This window comes from Phalacrocorax carbo, chromosome 1 (assembly GCF_963921805.1).
Source record: "Phalacrocorax carbo chromosome 1, bPhaCar2.1, whole genome shotgun sequence".
NCBI lineage: Eukaryota > Metazoa > Chordata > Aves > Suliformes > Phalacrocoracidae > Phalacrocorax > Phalacrocorax carbo.
Window position 1 is genome coordinate 7,799,448 of NC_087513.1, and position 20,584 is coordinate 7,820,031.

Sequence of the window (20,584 nt, forward strand, 5' to 3'; positions counted from 1 at the left end):
GCCCTGGTCTGTGTGACCAGCAGCTTTAATCCCCCCTTAATCTGCTCACAGCTGCATGGGGTCAAAGAGTGCAACAGCTGAAATGCACTTCTGATACATATGCTTTTGGTTGCCCCAACTTACTCTGCAGGTTTCTGCCCTGTGATTTCCATTAGAGCTAACCGGCGAGATTCACTGCTGGCATAAACGAGCACCAACCCATCAAGATCCCCTATATTTAGCTCAGCTCAGCTAAATAAACAGTGCAGAGGCATCACAAGCAGACACCAGGGGTTGGATCTGGTGGTCCCCCAATGCCACCTTGCTCCCCCGGAGTAAAATCTGTTATTTGGCAGAGGCAATGCCTTTGTTTGCCAAATACGTTGCTTGGGGCACTGGGGAGCCTGCAGGCTGGCAGGGAGGAGGCAGGGCTGGGACTGGGGCTCTACACCTCCTTGTTCTTGCCCAGCCAGGGTTACGGCTCTGCAGTCTAGTTGTAAGATAATTAATTTTCTCTTAGATATCAATTCCTGCTGCTATCCTCAAATACGTATTTGAACATCACCATTCCGTGCTCCATCCCCAAAATATCAGCAGTGGGAAAACACTTGCTCACAGGGCATCCCAAGGAGCGGGGCTGTGTCACTGGCCAGGCGGCCACGCAGCAGCTCAAACTTTGTACGCTGGCAGTCGGCCAGCTGGTGAAGGGAAAGGGCTCAGCCGGCTACCGAGCTCCCTCCATCCATCTCCCAAACAAGCCAGTAGTGCATCTGCTGCTGTACATAAATATTGTGCCTCGGATGAATCCACAGAAGAAGCAAGCGATGACACATGTCCTGTCCATCCTGACCTAAAGAGATGTTTAAAATGTTCTCAGCTACCAGTGGAAACCACTAGCCTCATAAAACAAGGTTTGGCACTAAAACAGCTCTCCAAGTTCCACTTATGCAAATGTATATGCACATCCAGAATATGCACACCCATAACTGCAGGTTGCTCCTCTCTGCCAAGGAAGTATTTATTAAAATCCTGCATTTATTACACGGGCTACAGCCCCATAAAGGGGCTCAGAAGCCACTAACAACAGGCGTCGTTGGACTGTCCATCCTAAATATGTGTTTTCTTAAGGGAGGATTGCCTAGAGGGTGGACTGCTTGCTGTGGCCTCCCTTGAGAGGAGAAAGAGGCATTTCATTCACCTTGTTCAGAAGTAGGTGCTGGTGTCGCTCAGATGAACCATGCCCTCATCACTCAGATGAACTGTACCCTCAAGAGTCTATTTTTCCCCAGCTGCTACAAAGACAGCTTAGGGTGATTAGTTCAGAAGTAGATGTTCACACTGTTGTGGGAGTTAGGCAAGAATAATCTCTTAAAGTCTGTCATGGTCCAGGCACAGCTCTTGCTACATGAGATGAACACAGAAGTAAAAAAGCAAAGCTCTGCTCCTGGACATTTCAGATGAAGTTAAAGTATGGGGTCTAGAGACAGCAAACCCAGGAACAGCCTGAGCGGAGTAGGGCAGGATCGCAAGCAATACTGGTTTCCAACCTATTGCTCACGAACCGGTTGATACTAAGCTTTGCTCAGGTCCACGGGAAGCTGCAGAGCTAAAACCAAGGTCAGCTTTGAAAAAGAGAGTTTAACATCACCCCACCAGTGTGTTATTTTGCCACCGATACCACCAAAGGACCCGGAAAATCAGGGACTTGCTGCTCTGCATTTATATACATATGTTTGCAGCTGACCCGGGAATGCCTGTGCCCACTTAGAAAACAAGCACTGGAGAGCGAATAAACCCCTTACCCGGTTGTCCTCTTGAATCTCCCAGTCACTGGAGAAGCTCAACACGTGCTGCGCCTGCGAGCAGTTAGAAAACTGGAAAAGGCTGGCAAACATTCTTCTGTTTTCCTGGGTGTCCGGGAAAATCGCCTCCTGGAAGTTGACTCCGTGGGGCAGGAGGATGTAGTTCTCATCCATTCTGAAACACAAATTGCACGGGCAGCCAGCCGTGAGGCTGAATGGCGCTTTCTCTCACGCAGAAATCACCCGTCGTACTTCACCCTGGCTCAACAAGCACCACCAAAGCCACACAGGCAGACTTTTAGCCGGCACGTGGCACGCAGATCTCCTGGCATTTAGTTGCCAAGATGGCAATTTGCACTGTGGAGGACTGGACCAGGCAGCAGCAGTGAGGACCTAACAGGCTCGTACCACCCTGCAGACATCAATGAACCCCCATGAATGAGGCAGATCTGTATTTTGGCCCACGGTTCCTCCTGAATTTGCATCGCTTTGCCCTTGATCCTGGAGTTTAAGTACTCCTTCAAACAGTCAATAAATAACTTGTGTAAGACATGTTTAAAGATCTTGCTACAGGCTAAGCACTAGACTGCATCAAACCGTGTTTTGCTACGCGCCCAGTGTAAGAATACACCAAGTATTTCAAAACAAGCCACTGGCTAGTGTTTTGCAAATTCTCTTGGACTGAAAGGTCACGGCAATGGCTCTGCTCCCGCACTGTGGTTTATTTTCTTATTCTTTCAGTGACCCCAAAGTCAGGATTTGGTTGGGACTCGGGAGAGCCGAGAGAACGCTGAAGGGTGAGTATTTGGGGATGGGTTTTTAACTCCCATGCCAAACTTCGCTGGCCCCTCTCCAGCGCCGTCACCGTCCCACCGTAAAGACAAAAGCAGCAGCACCCAGGAGCTGCTCAGCAGCGGCTCCCCGGACATCTGCTCCCCGCAATGCTGGAATATTATGGGTTCGGGGTGGGGGTTTCCCCCCCCCCCCCCATGAAACCATGCGGGGACGCGCGAGGGAGGAGGCGCTGCGGGGACGGAGCGGGGCGCATCCCCCCGCCCGCGGGGGTGCCCCGGAGCCGGGACACCGACCCCCCCACCCCGGGACTCACCGGAGGAAGAAGAAATAAGCGTAGCCCTGCATGACGGTATGCGAGTGGCAGGAGAAGTAGCCGAGGCCGGTGAGGTTGAGGCGGGAGCCGGCGGGCACCTCCAGCATGCTGCCCCACGCCTGGTCGCACAGCAGCTCGATCTCGGCCGAATAAAAGAGCCCCCCCGCTCCCTGCTGGGGGCCGCCGGGGGGGCCCCTCTGCCAGGGCAGGTAGTTGTAGGCGCCGTAGGTGTCGGGGTGCAGCGCCAGCACCCGAGCGTAGACGATGATCGCCGCCAGCTCGGCGCGGCAGCCCTCGCTGAGCGGGCGCCACTCGGCCGGCAGCTGGCAGCCCCCCCCGCCGCCCGCCCGCGCCCCCAGCCCCAGCCCCAGCACCAGCAGCGGCAGCAGCCGCGGCGGGGGCGGCATCGCGGGCGGCTCCGCGGCCGGGCCGGGGGCGGGCGGGCGGGCAGGGCAGGGGGACCCTGGGGGGAGCTGAAGGCGGCGGGGAGCGGGGGGGGGGGCACACGCACGCGGGACGGGCCGGAGGCGCTGCGGGCTGCCCCGGAGGCTGCGGGGGACGGGGGCGCTGGGGGAGAGGTGCAGGAGGGCCGGGGTGGAGGAGGCAGGGAGGCAGGCAGGCGGAGATGCGAAGGGGCAGGGAAGCGAAAGGGCGGGGGTGCAAAGGGGAGGGGAGGGGGGGCGAGCGGAGGGTGCCAGATACCCAAAGGGTTGAGATCCCAGCAGGCAGGGGTGCGAAGGGGCGAAGATGCAAAGGGTCGAGGGGCAGAGGGGCAGGGGGTGCACAGGGGCAGAGATGCGAGGAGCAGAGATGCAAAGGGGAGGGATGGGAAAAGGCAGAGATGCGAAGGGGGCAGAGAGGCAAAGGGGAGGGATGTAAAAGAGAGAGGTGCAAAGGGGGAGGTGAAAAGGGAGGGATACGAAGGGGAGGGATGCAAAGGCAGAGTCGCAAAGAGGAGGAATGCAAAGGGAAGAGGTGGACGGGACAGACACCGCGAAGAGGCAAGATGTAACAGAGCAGGGATGCGAAGGGCAGGCACGCCCGGGGGCTGGGGGCAGCTGCTGCCAGGCGTCCCCTGGCCCTGGGGTGGGCACTGGCGGCACCCAGGGCTTTGAGGGGTGAAGGGGTGGCTCACAGGGTGCTGGAAGTGTGAGGGTCCCAGTGGAGCAGGGGACTGTGCACAGCTCCTGCTGGGAAAGAAAAGCCTGGGAAACCGAAGATGTGTAGGGAGGGAAAGCTTGCAACCCTGGTCACCCACTTCTCCCACTTCAGATGAAGATGGAGAAAAACTTGCAAGTGGAGGAGAGCAGCTCTTCCTAGCAGCGTGCAACCGTTTTTCAAAATGCATCTGGTGAGCAAGGTAAAAATACAAAGCCAGCTCTCAATGTATTTTTGCTTCCCACCGTTTCCTCCTGGAGCTGGCTGAGGCAGCTTCGGGCTTCCCCAGCTTTTTGGCAGATGGCTCAGAGACTGACCCTCTCCCCACATATGAACTGCTGTGGAGCTTCTCCCGAGGATCTCCGGGGGCCCCGCACCACTCACAGCCTGAAATAGCCTCTTTCCATTTCAGTATTCTCTTTTTCCCACATCCGATCTCACTGGGGATAATGGAGTCAGGAATGGGCATGGGACCCTTAAAAACTTTTGTAAGAATCATGGAGACATGGTCCTACTTAAATGCCTCCCTAGCTGTGATGGTCACTAAAAGTTTGACAGCATGTCCCGGCTGCTTCCTTTAATCTCATCCTCTGCCTGTCTGTATGTCTGTCCGTCTCCATCTGTCTCTCCAGTCGTCTACAAGGACTCGGAGCTCTTGGAAGCAGAAGGTGCCTTTTTGTTCCATGTTTGTGCTGTGCCCGGTATAGGGGGGTCCTCATGCATGACTGCAGTTCAAAATACTGTGCAAAATAATGAATCATCAGTTAAATAATGTTGAGCCAAGTTCATGACAGTGAGACAAGACTTATTCTGTGACAAGTGTCTCCCTCTGGAATAGTTTCATCAGACTCAGCTGTGTGCAGAAAATGGGCTGAAGACTTTAACAAAGGTAATATTCATATTTCATGATGACATGGTCCCACAATGTATTTCAGCATAGCTTTACACAAGAACAGCAAAGTTGGTTCTTGCTAAAACAGAAACAGACTTTGATTAGAATCTGTTTCTTGAAGATCAACAAATTGCTTCACAACTTTCAGGGAAAAAAGCTTAAAGGACATTCCTGAAAAGATTTTTTTTTTTTTTTTTAAGAAAATATCGTCAGGAAATCAGGAAATCCCAACAGACCAACAAGCTCAATTTTTTTTAATGTTAGCCATCAGGAAAATCTGCTTTTGATTTGGAAACTGAAGGGACTAAACTGCAGTAGAGAAGGTTTCAGAGCCTCATTCAGTAGTTTTTACATATAAAAGTAAGAACTAAGGAGGAAAACAAAGAAGTGAGGCTGTTGTTGACTTCAGACAAGGCTGGGGCAGTTCTGGAGGCATTTTGTGGAATCCATGTATGGAGGCCTTGGTACGAACCTCATAGGCTTCTGTTGAGAAACAGTGCTTCAGGACATAGGCAAAGATATGGGGGTCATGTGAAGAAGAACAGAGGTGCTGCAAGTGATGGGAGGGACATTCAGCCCATCCAAGGTGGTCTCACAGAATGACAGAACGGCAGGGGTTGGAAGGGACCTCTGGAGACCCTCTTGTCCAACCCCCCTCCTTGAGCAGGCACACCCAGAACAGGGGCACAGGAACGTGTCCAGGCAGGGTTTGAATGTCTCCAGGGAAGGGACTCCACAGCCTCTCTGGGCAGTCTGTGCCGCTGCTCTGGCACCCGCACAGCAAAGAGAGAAGTCTCTTCATGTCTTTCCATGGTCTCTCCAAGTGGTACAACTGGCATCAGAGCCTGGTGGCTTCAGCAACGTGAATCTCATGTTAGGTGTGAGCAGCAACCGACAGGTATGTTACTGCTCCAGCACTGCTGCTGAGGACATAGAGCCCTGCGAAGCTGAGGAGATGTTTGTAACCATAGATTGGTTGGTTTTCTCCTGGGAAACAAATTCTTAACCTGTGTGAAACGCAATTGCTGTTTCTTCTGTGTATACGTACGAGATTGGTGTCTTCTGGGTAGAAGAGCCTCATATTTAAGCTTCATCTCTATTTACTGTGTGTTGCAAGGGAGTAATGGTCAACTGTCCTCAAACCACTGTGGAAATATCTAATCTAAGCTGTGATTTGTTCTGCTATTCCTCACATTTCAGTTAGACACCACGTGGCAGCTGGGAAGGAGGATGGGGTGAGAAAGGGAGGGACACAGGCAGCTCACATGCAAAATATGGATGTGTCTTTCCTTAATGCTACCATTAATGGTCTAAATTAAACTGCTCTTATTTGGCGAGAGTGTTTGAATCAGTGAGTCATCTCAGAAAACACAACAGCATTTGCTGGCATATGCTGGCTCTGGGTGATGCTCTCCAACACACTTTTTGGTGGTGATTACCGGCGTGTGGAAGCAAGTAATTAATGTTCTTTGGAATCTCTCTATCATCCTGCAGAGTGGTCGTGTCAGTGTTTTGAGGATACAGTGGGAGTCCATGGAGCTGACTTCAGAGCTGAATGAGCTGAAAGGAGGTCTTGGCCATAACTCTGGAGCAGACGCAGTAGGTATGCAAGTCTTCACATAAAAATAATAATAGCTCTCACTTGAAAGTGCCTGATTTCCTTGTTCTCTTTCATTTATGTTTGCTGATGCTGTGCCCAGTGCTATTGTAAGGGCTCAGGGTGACTCGTCTTCTCCCATGCCCTCTGCGAGACGTCCCCAGCTGAGACCCCCGTCAGGAGGCTCTCCAGAGAGTCATCAGTGTGTAACCTTTCCTTCCCACCCCAACACACTGGTCACTTGGGATATTTTCTGTTTGAGTTCATTAGCAACTTCCAGATCAGTATTTTAGTAAAGAATTAGAACCATCTACATTCAGATCACAGCGATTAATGTGATTTTGCTCTTAAATTTCTCTCCACAGAAGCACCATCAATTTTCTTCTCTCTTCCTTCTTTTCTGAGGTAGTGAAAAGTAGCAGGAGCATCTGAATCCATTCCAGGAGTCCTTTCTCTTCCAGCTCTGGAAAACAAGGAATTAGTGACATGATGTAAGGATTTAGAAACCCTCCCTGGAGACCGCATCCTTCAGATCTGTGTTTGCTGTTTCTCCGCAGGGATCCACTGGCTGATCTGAGACGTTCTTCAGTGCAGCATGAATACTCTTGTGCTGTGAACTGAGCGTGGCTCTGACGAGTGCTATAGCCAAAACCACCTAATCAGAGGAGCAACAATAGAGCCAATTACCGCTGAGGCTGTGCTTTCAGCCACTCATGCATGTGCCACGGTCATTCATTCACTTCCTCCGTTTAGATAGTCTTGTAGACTTTGAGACAGGCATGTGTTTTCTCAGGCAGGAGCCCTTCCTTTTCTTCCACGCATCTTTACAGATATTCGAACCAAAGGTTTCTCCCTCTGGGCTGTGTCATTTTCTTTGCTGTTTCTGTGGCGAGGCAGGTGATTTAAGCCTTTTGATAAAACATAGCTCTGCTCTGTCTCTCTCTTTGCCTTTAAAGTATTGACAGCGTTGAGTGTTGGTCCAGGTATCAAACAAGAGAGCACAGTGCTTGGAGTCTGGCTCCCTTTCTGATGGTTGTAGGTGATCTGAAACCTCAGCCCAGCTGTCTTTCATTTATATATCTGCAATGATTCCTTTGTAGTCCAGGGTACAAAATATCAAACCCAGATTTCTTTTCCCCTGCCCACACCTCTTAAAACTGGGCAACCTACAAAGATGAATATTTGGCTGTGTTAGTGTCCCCACAGTAAGAGATGTTTTCATTACCTTCTTCTCTCCATACTTCTCTAATCTGAGTAATTCTTCTTATAGTTTGACATTTGGTCCATCATATTTAAGTATTTTTACACCAATGTCTGGGCTGGGAGATTCCTATTAAAAAAAAAAACAACCCAATCCAACATATTCCCTGGCCAAAGTTCCCTGTAGTTCTTTATGTATCTTTCTTTTGAAGAGTAATCAACACCATGAAGAAAGAGGATCTGTCTTTGAGGATCAGCCAGGAATACACTGCTGTCTCAAAGAGTTTGCAAAGATTCACTTTATGCACAGCAGTAAAAAGACTTTCTGTAATACCATTTAGAATTTTAATGGAAAAGTGAGTAGAAGGACCAAAGAGCAGGTGTGAATGAAGATCTTTGCCTACACCTTCATTGTATCTTTCTGCCCTTTCTTGGCCCCTTTGGCCTTTACCCTTTCCCACTGTCCAGCTTCCCCATCCTGCCCTTACTGTGCCCACTTGCTCTCCTCTCCCTCTGCCCTAATCTCTGACAAATGTCACCAATTTAAATGTTATTTTCTTTGGGCGTGGACCACTGTCTGGTTAGCCTGTGTCCTCCTATCCAAACCCCCATCTCAGCCTGGCTCTCTAACATCTGGGGCCATCTGGCCCTCATCTCAGACCCATTGTGGCTGAAGAGGAACTGTTACTCTCATTCCAAGTTTCCCTTTCTCCCTTTTACAATCACTGGCACTATCACCCCCTCTTATCCATCACTTGAGCTTACAACCTGGATGTCATCCTCACTCTAGACTTTCCTCTTTATTCTCAAGGTTGTGTAGACACTTCCTCCACAGCTTCTCCCAGACATGGCCTTTCCTATCATTTACACAATGAAGATGCTGTGCAGGCTCTTTCCTCTCACATTTTGAGTCCTGCAGCATCTTCTTCTGGGCAGATCCAGCCTTTGCCCACCATTGTCCACCCAACCTGTTGCTACACACTGTTTTTCTAGCCCATCACTGCTGATCACGTTCCCCACCCACCTTTCCCCTGGTCTCCCTTGGCTACCCGCATCAATCCCTTGCTTCATGCCAGGTTCTTACAAATGAGCTCTGAGGCAAGGACCTCTTCAGCTCTGCGTTTCCACAGGATCTGGTTCTTGAGCCATGACTGCAGATCCAAGAATAAGAATAGCAACAACGTGCAAGCTGATTCCAGCCCAAGTCAGTGGAGGCCAGAAGTTGCTGTGCCCAGAAGTGTGTTCATAAATCAATGTGAAATGCGCTGTCTGAGCGTAGCTCCCAGTAGACACACATCTGCATAACACATACCACTGACACCACTGGCGATGGGAAAAATATCTAAAAATATCATTCCCACAGCTGTGGAGGAATAATAAAGATGTCTAATTCCCCTGTTCCTGGGGTGAACCCTGGTCCAGGTAAATGCACGTCTTATAAATCAGAGGTTTTAAAGGCAGGGACACCATTAGGAAAGTCTAGTCTGACTACACTGGCTAGAAGATGTCACCCAGGAACTCCTGTGTCAAGATCATAACTGAATTTAAAAGAAGAAAGCAGAAGAAAGACATCCAACCCTCACTTTAAAATCTGAGATGGCAGAGAAGCAACATCATCCTTTGGTGAGTTATTCCAATGCTAAAATCTTGTGCTTTTTCCCATTCTAGGTTTGCCTAGCTTCAGCTTCCAGCCGTGGGATCATGTTGTGCTGTTGTCCGCTGCCCAGAAAACCCCCTCTTATTAGAAATCCTCACCCAGTTTTGGCATTTATAATCCACTAATCAAACACTCCCTTAAATAAACTGAATACAGTTTCTTTTACTCAGTGGCAGGATGACCAGATTATCAGTCATTATTGTAGCTTGATTGCCTCAGATTTTCAACATCCTTTTCTCCTGCAGAGACCAGAGGTGAACATTGGGTTGTAGAGACTGGTTCCCAAAAAGGCAGGAAGAGGGTAGCACCACCACTCCTATTTGGTTTTCTGCTCCTTCGTCCAAGAACCACCATTATTCTGCTAGGCAGCATTTCACAACTCTGCAGCAATTTCCATTGGTCACTCCTGATGAAAAATTGTATTAGCAAAGTTTGCATTTCAAACCTAGCTCATTCAAGTGAAGGCAATTCTGGCCTGATTTTGGTCCAGAGCAATCGTCCCTCCTGCATCCAGTCACTCACACTGGGACTCTTCAGCTACAGGATCACAGGGGAGTGGTGAAGAAAGTGATGATGTACATGTCTGAGTTCTAATGCAGCAGTGATGTTGTAGGGCTTTGGCATCTTGTCTGGAAATAAAAAGATGGAGATGTGAAATGTTTTGCCTTTGCTTTAATAGCTCAAGTCTTCTGGATTTGTATCCTGTCCCTCCTGTGTTTTCAAAGAATTGAATCTGTTTGATTTTTTTAATCACAGCTGGAGGTAACGTATTTAACATGTTGGTTTTTTTTCTAAACAGTGCTGCTAAATGGTACCAGATTGCCCAGGCTGACTTCTCTCTGTGTCCCCAGCAGAAAAGCAGCAGGACAAATCTGAGCTGGGGAAGGGTTGCCTTTCAAAAGGGCCAAGACTCTCCCAAACCAAAGCCTGCTCTGTCTTTGCCGAGTGCAGAGATGATGTGCAGGTGGATCCAGCAGGGGCAGGTTGTCAGAGACAACATCTCGCCCTGTGCAGCCTTCCAGTCTGCAGGAACCAGCTTTCCTCTCCTTCATCACTCAGAAACCAGCATCTGGCCTCAGAGGATCTTGTGTAGAGCCCATATGGTAATGAGAATCATGACTCTCATGCTATTGCTGACTGAGCAGGAACAGGCATGCGTGTCCAGGACGTGGCGTGGCCCTGGCTTGGTATAGTCCCACACAGACCAACCTTTCTTCTTGCAGTTTGCCTGGATAAAATGAAAAGGGGAGAAAGGCATCTTATAATGAGAGACCTTGGCACCACGTATAGTCAATGCAATTGAACTCACACGCCATTCAGTTTTCACAACTGGGTTCTTACTCTGCTGAGTTAATTCCCTTTGATGTCCCTTCTGTCCCTCCCCTGCTTTCGCTGAGCCTAAAATAACCCAACTGTCCATCTTGCTTATGGAATTACTGAACTTTTAAGAGAACACAGAGTGCTCTCACATGAGGATTTGGGATTAAACCTCTTCTATTCATGTTAAACATAACATTTTAATTCTTCCACTGCTGGAGGGCGAATGAGTCTCCACAATCCCAAAGAAACTTGCTTTCTAGCCCTATAGCAAAGGTCAGTGTGATTTGTTTCTCATTACAGATGTTCTTTCCAGTAAAGTTGTCTCATGGTATATGACAGTTCTCTTATAAAACACTTATGCAATTTAAAGCACTTTTACTTAAATACTTTCCATTGTATGACAACATACGCTTAATTTTCAGCACATTTCTCTTCTTTCAAACTGCACTAATCTGTGAGGTACCTGACTTTTTGCCAGGGATGTGGTAAGGAATACAACTGCCTGCCATCCATGTCTCATCCAACACCCAAGGAGCTCTGAAGTTGGAGGGGAGAATCCCACTGAAGCTGGCAGTTCCCTGAGCTGGGTTTCACTCCAGCCTCCTGGATCTGGGAGTACGTGTACCTTCTGTACAGATGTGCGTGCACATCTGGAGGGGCAGACTTGTGGGAAAGGGGGACAAGGCAGCACAGATTACTGAGGGCTAGATTACTGTAGACTACTACAGAGGTGAGAAATGCCCTTGCACGCCATGAAGCCCCTCAGATGAAGGAAATAGGAAACATGAGGGATAAGGCAGACACAGCGATGCAGAGCCCAAGAGAAAACCAGAGACAGTGGGGGAAAGGCAGAAGAATTGGGAGGAAAGGCAAGAAAAGAATCAAGACAGGAGAGAAGGGGCAGCGCAGGAAGTCACTGGTCAAGGAAAATTTTAGGCAAAGAAGGAATGGATGAAGGAATTAAGAGGTTTGGAATTTAACTTATTGAACATTATATGGTAAAACTACTGAAACAGGGACAAGAAAGGAAAAAGGAGCAACTAGAATCCCAAGCCTTTTTTTTTTTTCACATGGCCACCGACTGCAAGTGTCCACTATAGACACCATCAGAGGCACCTGCTTTTCCCCACAGGAGCTGTCAGCCCTTCCATAAAACCAGCTTTTGCTCAGAAGTCTCACACTGGCAAGCTCACATCACCTCTTGGCCTGCAGAAGGCTGGGCTTAACATGGATGTCATGCTGTGCATCTCTGCTGGTCCCCATGCCCCTGACCTGCCTGGAGTTGGAGAGCTGCCCTCCTTCCTCTGCCTTTGCTCCCTACCACAGCCCCACCATCACCCGCCACTTGTGCCTCATGAGCATCCCCACATCTACTTCCATTTTTGAGCCATTTAAATGAAGTACCAAGAGAAGGAGAGAGATGGGATTTCTTGTTAGAAGTGGCTTTATAAGCTGTGTCCCAGACAGTGAGGGCTGATAGCCTTCCCACCAATGTTCATCAACCCTCACATGAGATGTGCCCACTCCCCACAAACCACCTATTCCCCAACCGTCAGGCTGTGAGTTTCTCTTTAACTGCCACTGGAAGGGCATTAAACCATCTAGACAAACCTCACAAAATGGCCCAAGGACCTGCTCCATTAGCATATGGGCTCTGTATTTTTCTATGTCTTGAGTAGGTCTTGTTCTTCTCGGGTATGCCTGTGAACAGGGCTTTCCAGGTCTTTGACACAGTCACTGTGTTCACAGAGCAGTTGATCTGAAAGCACATCCTGCCTGCCATTGTGCAGGTTTATTTGGATTTTAGAAATTGCCCTCAGCAAAGTATAAAAGACCTACACTTAGCCCAGTGAGTTAACCCAAGCTTGGGGCCAAGGTAGTGAAACGGGCTCTGATCCAGCTCCCTCACTGGAGACTGCTCCCTCCTCTCATGCCAACCAGCTGGCTTGTTGCTGAGCAAGACTGTCCTCCTGACTATGGAATTTCTTCCCCCAGGAGCTGGGTTAGCAATGCCACTGACATTAATGAGGGATTCACTTGGATGCCAGCGATGAGGGCGATGCTGCTGACAGGTAACTGTTGGTAATTTAGCCCTTCTGCCGACTCCATTGGCTCCCACACGCCATCGGCATTGCCAAGGAGGAAATGGCTCTACCTCTGAACCTGCCTTTGCTAAGCGAAATGCATCCATGCAACTTGCTGATAACCCACTGGGAGAGGCTGACTGCTGTGCTGCTGCGCAGTGGATTGGTGCCTTTGCACACACACAGCAGGCAGCGCCAGGTCATATGTCAAGGCCAGGACAGCTGTCCCCTGGCCACCACTTCACGGGTTGATGACACATGTACAAGGCAGGTGGTGTTGGAGCCAGTAAAGGCTAGAAAATCCAGCAGCAGCAGCAGCCTGAGCAAATGATTTGCCGGATTACATTCCTTGCCAGCAAAGCTGCCTGGGTCCTCCCTGCATTGCATTAACTGGGCTGAAAGATTGTATTTTGCATGTTTATCTTGGGTAGGTTTCTATGGAAAATATTTCAGTGGTCTCCTCACCAGGGAAGGCTAAACAGCGATGTCTTGTTTTGCTTGTGTTGAAGACTGCGTTCCTATGAGTAGAGGCAAGATGTCCATATCTGGCTGAAAGGTGAGGATGGAGGAGATTAACTGGAAGGGTAAGATTTGGGGACCAAAAAGCCAAGCCTGGTAGGTCACATAGGTACCAGCTTCTTAATACATAAAGGGATTGTGAATTCACATTCATTAACATCCTTGTGGCACTCAGATAATGTGGAATCAAGCATCACAGGAAAGCCTGTGTATGTGTTAATAGTTCTGCCTCTCAAATCCTTAATGATTCAAGGACAGGGGATTTCAGGGCATTTGCGCACTGAGCAGTGAAGATAAAACATAACTACTCTCTAGAAGGGCACAGTCCTGCTGCTCAGGGCTCACCACCCTGAACGAAGGCTTAGGAGACAGCAGATGTTCTTGTGCTGCTAAAGATTTACCATTACTCATTTATAGCCATGTGTATATAGCACATGTTGACATACCAGGAAAGACCTTTGCTGTTCTCATCTCTAATGCAATAGTTAGAGAAGAGCTGCCTTCTGCAGTCACCCTGCTAAATTCCCTGCTGTGCAGAGGCTTGCTGGAGCTGGGCACAGACTGAGGTCTTGCAGGAGTCTGAAACACTTAGGAGGGGCTTTCACAATGTAGGCCACCCAAAGCAATTGTCCTCACTACTTGGAGGGCAATCCCGTTGCGGGAGTTACTGGGAATAAGAGTACAAAGTCACTCGCAGCCCCTCCATCCTCTTGCCATGAGTTCACTGCTGAGGTTCAGCCCCGAGCCTTGGCTGCTGCACAGGTGATAACTTAACCATACGGGGAAGGAAAATATCTCTTTCACAGAGATGTATGTTAATCTCCAGTTCTGATTAAATATATCCCAGCTGCTAGGAACAGCTGTGAAAGATTTTTTTTCTTTGCTTTTCTCAAGCGTGATGCATTCCTCCTCTTCACCATCCCCTCACGAAGGGGAGAAGAAGAGCGTCAGATAAAAGCCTTGCTCCAGGGCAAGAAAAGATCCAAACTGCAGCTTTGCATAAATCTGTCACTTTGATTCCCCTGAGAACAACTGCAAACTTGAAAAATGGCATAGTGAAGCAGGCACAGGTGTTAACTCCTCTTTTTTTAATTGTTAAAAAAAACCCAAAACAAACCAACAGGGAGAAAAAGTTGCTCTGACCAGCCCCAGAACATGATTTCTCTCGCTCAGCTTTGAGCTTTGTCAGCTCTTCCAGGACTATCTCTGTGTTGATACAAATTTTATTTCTAAATCAGAAAGGAAATGGGGAAATTGTCCTGTACCAATGCCTGCTGCAAAATACACATTAACCACCCTTTGCTGCTTCTCCTGTTTTATTCTCTCCCTGGAAGAATATCGGGGCGGGGGGGGTGTTGCTCTCTCTCTCACTTTTCAATGCTAGTGCATCAAAGATCTGCTGGGTTTGGTTCAGGGGTGGGAGGGCAGCCTCTGAGGAGGCCCAGTGGTGTCTTTCACCCCAGGGTCAGCTTTGTATCCTGCTTTAAATTTGGCTTTTTTACTTGAAACAAAGAAACACTGTTGTTGCAAACACTTTTCCTCTCCTCAGTCCAGGCACTTTCATCCCCAAGTGCTTCAGCAGCAAGCGGCCAGATTTCGCTCCAGCGAGCGGAGGTGGCCCTGGGGGCTGAGTTTGTCTTTGCTGGGGCCCAACACAGCGAAGCCCTTGTTGCACCCCAGGAGGACTGGCAGCACCAAGGAAGGGATGCTGCCCCGAGGCGGGTGGAAGGAAGGCAAACGACCCGCATCAGGGCCCCCCACGCCTGCAGGGATGGCACAGGCACCCCTTGCTCACCCCAGCCACCCCACGCAGACCCCCCCCGGCTGGCGGCAGCCCAGCCCCACACCCCTACCTTTGTCCCTTAAACTTTCGTGCTCTCATTAAGCAGGATGGAGTTTCATTAAGGCTCCATTGTAAAGAAGAAAATTGCTTTTGCCACTGCAGTCCCAAGGGCTGTACATTTCTCAGGCAATTAGACCTTTATCAGGCTCTACTCTGCAGAGATAAGGTTTGCTGGATACTGACTCAGACTGACACAAACATATAGCTTAAATAATATAAGTTTAATGCTTTGAAGTCCTTTTTTTTCATCTTTTGAGGCTGTTTTTTTTCTGTTTGCATGTTTAAGTCCTTGCCCAGTTCATTGGTGAAACTGTATTTGCAGTAAATTAGGTGAAAATATTTAGGACTGTGTTGGGTACGACAAGTCACAGTGCCTGAGCCTGGCGAGCTTCTCGCTCCAGGCGTGATGGACTCGGTGACCACTTCTCTCCTGTGGCTGCCTCAGGAGCACAAGCTGACGGGCCTGGAGAGCCCACGACATTGCTCATTCTTGCACTGAACCACCCCAGCACTCACGGTGCTGGGCCAGAAGACCCAGCCTTTGCTCTGACATCGGGGGAAGCTGCCCACTCCAGGGCAGCTCTAATCCTCCTTGGCTATAATCTGAGAGTATGTGGAAAATGGTTTACCCACTGAGGTAGTTTTTCATTTCAGTGCTGCGCTGCTTGTGTTGGAAGCCAAATTAATAATAAGGCTTGGCCAAGTTCTGAGTAGGTTGAAACCTGACTTTTGGCTTAGCTTCTCTCTGACAAAGAGCAAGATTTTGGCATCCCCATCAGCAGCTTTGCTTCGGGGGCCGTCGTTCTCATTCCATCAAACAAGCCATGGGTGGCTTGTCTCCAGATTGAGGATATCTGTGGGTCTTGTGAGTTTCAGCGGGAGGGTTACACGGGCTTGGGTTTAAAGAGATGAAAAGTCAGAATTCATGAGGTTTTTTCAGGCTATGCAATTAATTTGTAACAACAGAGCTAGTATGAATTCCACCACTGCAGTACATGGCTGCACCTGGGAGAAGCAGAAGTTCAAGCTAATGTACAGATCTACCTGTCGCTTGGCCACTGAGGGATCACACTCAATCACACCAAGAGCTGTCCTGGATTGTGCTTGGAGCTTCTCATTTCAGTCATCTACCAACCCCCACTGAAGTCAGCAGGAGACTGAAACTCATACTTAATCTGCGTTGGGTTGGCTGTTGAAATCCAACATTATCTGAGATCATGTGTCTTATGTTCTCCGAGATCCAGGGAATTTACTACAGACAAGTGCTATCATACATAGATATGATGAATATATGAGATTAATACTCCACGATTCAGATCAGAGTACAGATCTCTCTTAAGCAAAAGATCTTTTACTATCCAATATCCAGAAGTGCCAGAGGACAACTCCACAAGAGGAGTCCTTGGTTCTTAAAATCACTTCCCTCTTGGTTCATCTCTCCTTCCTCACATTTGAGAAAGTGATGGGTCCTGCGTGGATTGGAAATTGCAGAACGTTTTCTGAAATGCAACAGAAATGCAGTGAAAGACAGTAAAACCAAGCTGGCCCCGCAGGCAGAGACTTGGACTGGGGACACCAGAGTGTAATTCCCTTTTCTGCACTGGCCTCCTGTGACACTTTGGGTGAGTCACTGAGGGCCGAATACTTATGAGTCTTGGTTCCATTGTATCCCAGATCCCCATTTGTAACTAAGGATAACACCGTTTCCTTTGATCACAGTGGTGAGGAGAAGCAGAGATCCTGGAGCATCATGATATGTCACTAATGGGGACTACATGAATAAAGCTCAGGTTGAGGAAAGACTACTAACACAGAATTTATAACTAGCAAATCAAGGAAAAGAAATACAGCAGTGAAATGTTCACAATTGCTAACTGTGTGTTTAAGGTTTGGGAAAATGCCTAGAGCTGCAAGTAGGTGCCAGAGAAATTAATTATGATAATAAAACTTCTGGGAAGAGGTGGAAATACTGGAATGATCAAATCATGTGTAATTATTAGGAACATTTTCTGTCTTCTTGGTAATGCAGAGCTGCAAGGAATGTGTGTGTTGCCTGCAGAAATGTTAGGGGCCGGGATGTCATTCTTTCAGAAACAAAACAGACAAGAACTGAAAGAAAGAAAGAACTGAAAGAAAAAAAAAAAAAAGGGAAGAAAAAGAAAATAAAAGCCAAACTAAACAAATGCCTCACAGGTCACGATACAGCAGCCAGAGCTTTGAAAGGCAGCCAGGGGAAATTCCCTGAGAAGCTTCCTCCTGCTCAGGTAGGAATTCCTCACCCTTAACCTTTGTTTGGGATCAGCTGAATCATGTTATATGGTCTTATTTTTCCCTCCAGCCATACACCTCCACACATCCGAGTGGATTATGAGGGACAAACAAGCCTCTACTCTTCCTTTCTTTCCTCCGGCTGTCATGTTAATGTTGGAGCTTCTTTTCCAACATAGTGGCCTCTGCCAGAGCCATGCTGGTCTCAAAGGGCGGTGGGCAGAGCCCACGAGACCAGAAGAGCTTGCTGCAGTGCAGAGCCATGCGATTGCTCCTTCACTGACATGTTTATGGGCAATGTTTGACAAACTGTTGCTCATTGCAAAAGATTATTCATAAAACCCCAGCCCTGTTGGCAAGTTGGCAGCACGATTACCTAAACCCTCTGTATAGGAACTCGAGGTCGCTGGTGACTGTTTAAGGCTGTGCTGCTTCAAGATTAATTAATTGCCTCCTGGGTTTCCCGTGGCTCTGTAAGGCTTTTCTTGGATTCACACATACAGCCAGCTGCTACACAGAAAGCCAGTGGGGAAAGATAGAGCTGGGAGAGGAGATACAGATGGGCCCTGTCTAGCAAAGCTTTAGTTTCATTGGCTTCTGAACAACACGATCTCTCCGTGCTGCAGCTCTTGTTGTGCTCCAGGCCGTTGAAAAGAAATAATAAAAAAACACGTTGCAAGCCATGAAAATGAAAGGCTTTGATCTTGCTCTGCTGTTTGGGAGAAAGGCTGCAAACTCCACCCTGCTGAAAGGCAGCATTACCTGAGCTTCTCAGAAACTCGCTCTTACAGGCTTCACCCAAGCTAGAAACTGTGTCCCCAACTGCAGCTTGTGTTGTCCCTGTAAAGGAAGCTTTGATACACAGTAGTGGGATTCCCACACACACCAGTACAGAAGGGTTTCTTGGTTCTTATCCCTTACAGAAATGGCATGTAATTCTCATTCCTTGTAGAAAGGACATGCAATTCTCTATGGAATAATTGCTCCAGTGCATGGCATGGCTTGTCCTCACACAGCACCCAAAAGCCCTGACGTGATGAGTGTTCAGCATCATCCCAGAGCACCGTCCTGGTGGATGCTCCCATCCCTCAGCAATATTTAGACACCTTTAAATCAGGCTGTCTGCCTCCTCACAGTGCTTAGGATTCAGAGCACTTTTCCTGGATGCTCTGCAGAAGAATCCCTGGAGATTCCATGAAAGAAAGGAAATCTTTACACTGTATTTTGTGTCTGTTGGCTCTGCAGTGATGCTATCGTGTACCTTCTGGATTTCTGACATCTCGGCATTAATTCTCATTGGATTTCTTTGCTGGCTATATCCTGATGTCTCAGATAAGATTTATGCCTTTACTGACAAGGCCATCAATAGACAGTCTACCCCATTAAAACAAGACTACCCCTCAGAGAAGCCCACTGTTTTCAATATTTATAAGCAGGTTTGGTCTAGAGATTCCCAAACGTAGTACTTTCAAAGAAGAGAGCACACAGGCAACTTCTGTCTGTAAACTGGGAAGCCACTGGGGTGGTATGACAACCGATGTGCCATCCCACTGCCTTCTTTCTTGATGGTTTACTGCGATTAAGAGACCCTGTCCCTTAACCACTGTGTAATTTTACCAGGGGCATTAGAATTTTATTGCAGTCTTTTCCAGAGATGACAGCGTTTCAGCAAGGGGGTGCTGTGGATCATCATACTCTAGCGGGGTTCTCACCCTGCACTGCCAGTGTATCCAAACGCCCTTCAGAAACGCCTCCAGCAGTGTGCCTATCATTTGCCACATGTGTTTATTGCCCTTTGGTTTTTTTCACTCCCCAAGTTAAAAGCTATTCTTTGTCAGGGTCTTATCTTCTTCATGTACTTTATATGATCTGCTCTCAATAAGTGCATCATTTAAGCTTTAGGACAAAACCTGGAAATAGCACTCAGACCCCTGGAGAGCTCGTTCCTCCAAACTTAAGATGCTTTCAGACCATTCTGCCTGATTTCATCCTGATACCAAATGATTCAAGACCACAATCCTTATTCACTTCTGCTGCTCTTTTGTTGAGAACCATGACAGCAAAGCACGGGGGGGGGGAGTTGGCTGTTCAGCTTATTTTATTTTGGTGTTTTTATCCCATTTTCCACCTCAGTTTGCACCTAATTCTCAGATATTTTAGCTCAAGCTAGGAAGTAACTGCTCTGATTTCAAGGGGTTTACTCAGCTGGCTGCCTGCTTTTCTCAATTATTAATGTTGGAGAACTATTGATTTTGCCTCCCTGAGCTTAGTGGCAAACAAGCGCCGAAAAATGGAAGTGGCAAGCAAAGCAACTAGGAAAAAACAGCATCTGCTTCCAATGCAGTTCAGTATCTGAAATCCAAGTGGCTCATGAATTATGTTAACCTGTGAAAAGTCATTCCCACAGAAGTTATTTTTTCACTCTCAAATTCCTCTAGTTACTTTCTTTCAACATATTCTTCATATCCCTGGTTGGAGGATGAGGTGTTTTGGGGTAATGGCTCTGGGCAATGATACCTTCACGTGAGCGGGCTGCAATCTAGGCAGCTCTTTGAGATTTGGTATGTAGATATTCCACTGAAGCGCTTACAGGCAAAACGAGTTACAAAACCAAAGTGATACATTAGCCCAGCTCTCACCCTCAAACACAATCTATCTTCCCCCCTCAATCCCAAAATGTACTTTACTGGCTACAGTCTCAGGCAGCCCGAAATCTTAGATGACCCCTTTCTTTCAAAGAATAAAGCAGAGAAAACACCTCTTAAGAAGTTTACCTTCAAGAGTTCTCCCTACCCCTGCCCTAAGCTACGCCCTAGCCCACCCATCCTACACAAAAATCCTCCAGGACCCTAAAGCACCCTCCAACTTGGTCTCTCTGCTCTGGGACACGCTACTGCTGCCAAAACCCACCATGTCCAGCTGGACTCCAGCAGCAGCTGTATTAGACCTCAGCTTTGGCCTCAGGGAGGAACTACCGGGGTTTTTAAAGAGATTTGACTAAATCCCCACCCAGAGCACAGCCTATAAACACAGAGGGTGGTTTCAGAGGGAAAGTTATCAAGTCAAGGAAGAATCTTTGCAGAAGTCAGAGCTGGCCATGTGTAGAGGTTTCACCAAGGTACCAGGGGAAGCCCAGATCCTACAGTGATGCACTATA

At 48.2% G+C, this 20,584-nt stretch overlaps 1 protein-coding gene and 1 long non-coding RNA gene across 4 annotated transcripts in view; one reads left to right on the forward strand and one right to left on the reverse strand.

Annotated features, from left to right (window-relative positions):
- CCDC3 (coiled-coil domain containing 3) overlaps nt 1-3,782 on the reverse strand; it is a 45,944-nt gene extending 42,162 nt beyond the window's left edge. Inside the window, exons 1-2 of the mRNA XM_064442998.1 lie at nt 2,890-3,782; nt 1,782-1,956 (exon numbers count right to left, since the gene is read on the reverse strand). Coding sequence (XP_064299068.1) covers nt 1,782-1,956; nt 2,890-3,296 — 582 coding nt within the window. The 5' untranslated portion in view covers nt 3,297-3,782. The remainder of the gene's footprint in view (nt 1-1,781; nt 1,957-2,889) is intronic.
- LOC135311946 (uncharacterized) lies at nt 2,461-10,169 on the forward strand. 3 transcript variants are annotated; one of them, XR_010371507.1, is made up of 4 exons: nt 2,461-2,578; nt 4,162-4,249; nt 4,680-6,542; nt 7,094-10,169. It is a non-coding gene; the product is annotated as an uncharacterized LOC135311946 (long non-coding RNA). The 3 variants fall into 3 exon arrangements; XR_010371504.1 differs by having other exon boundaries at nt 4,162-6,542; XR_010371505.1 differs by lacking the exon at nt 2,461-2,578 and having other exon boundaries at nt 3,836-4,249.
- Nucleotides 10,170-20,584: the final 10,415 nt, after the last annotated feature.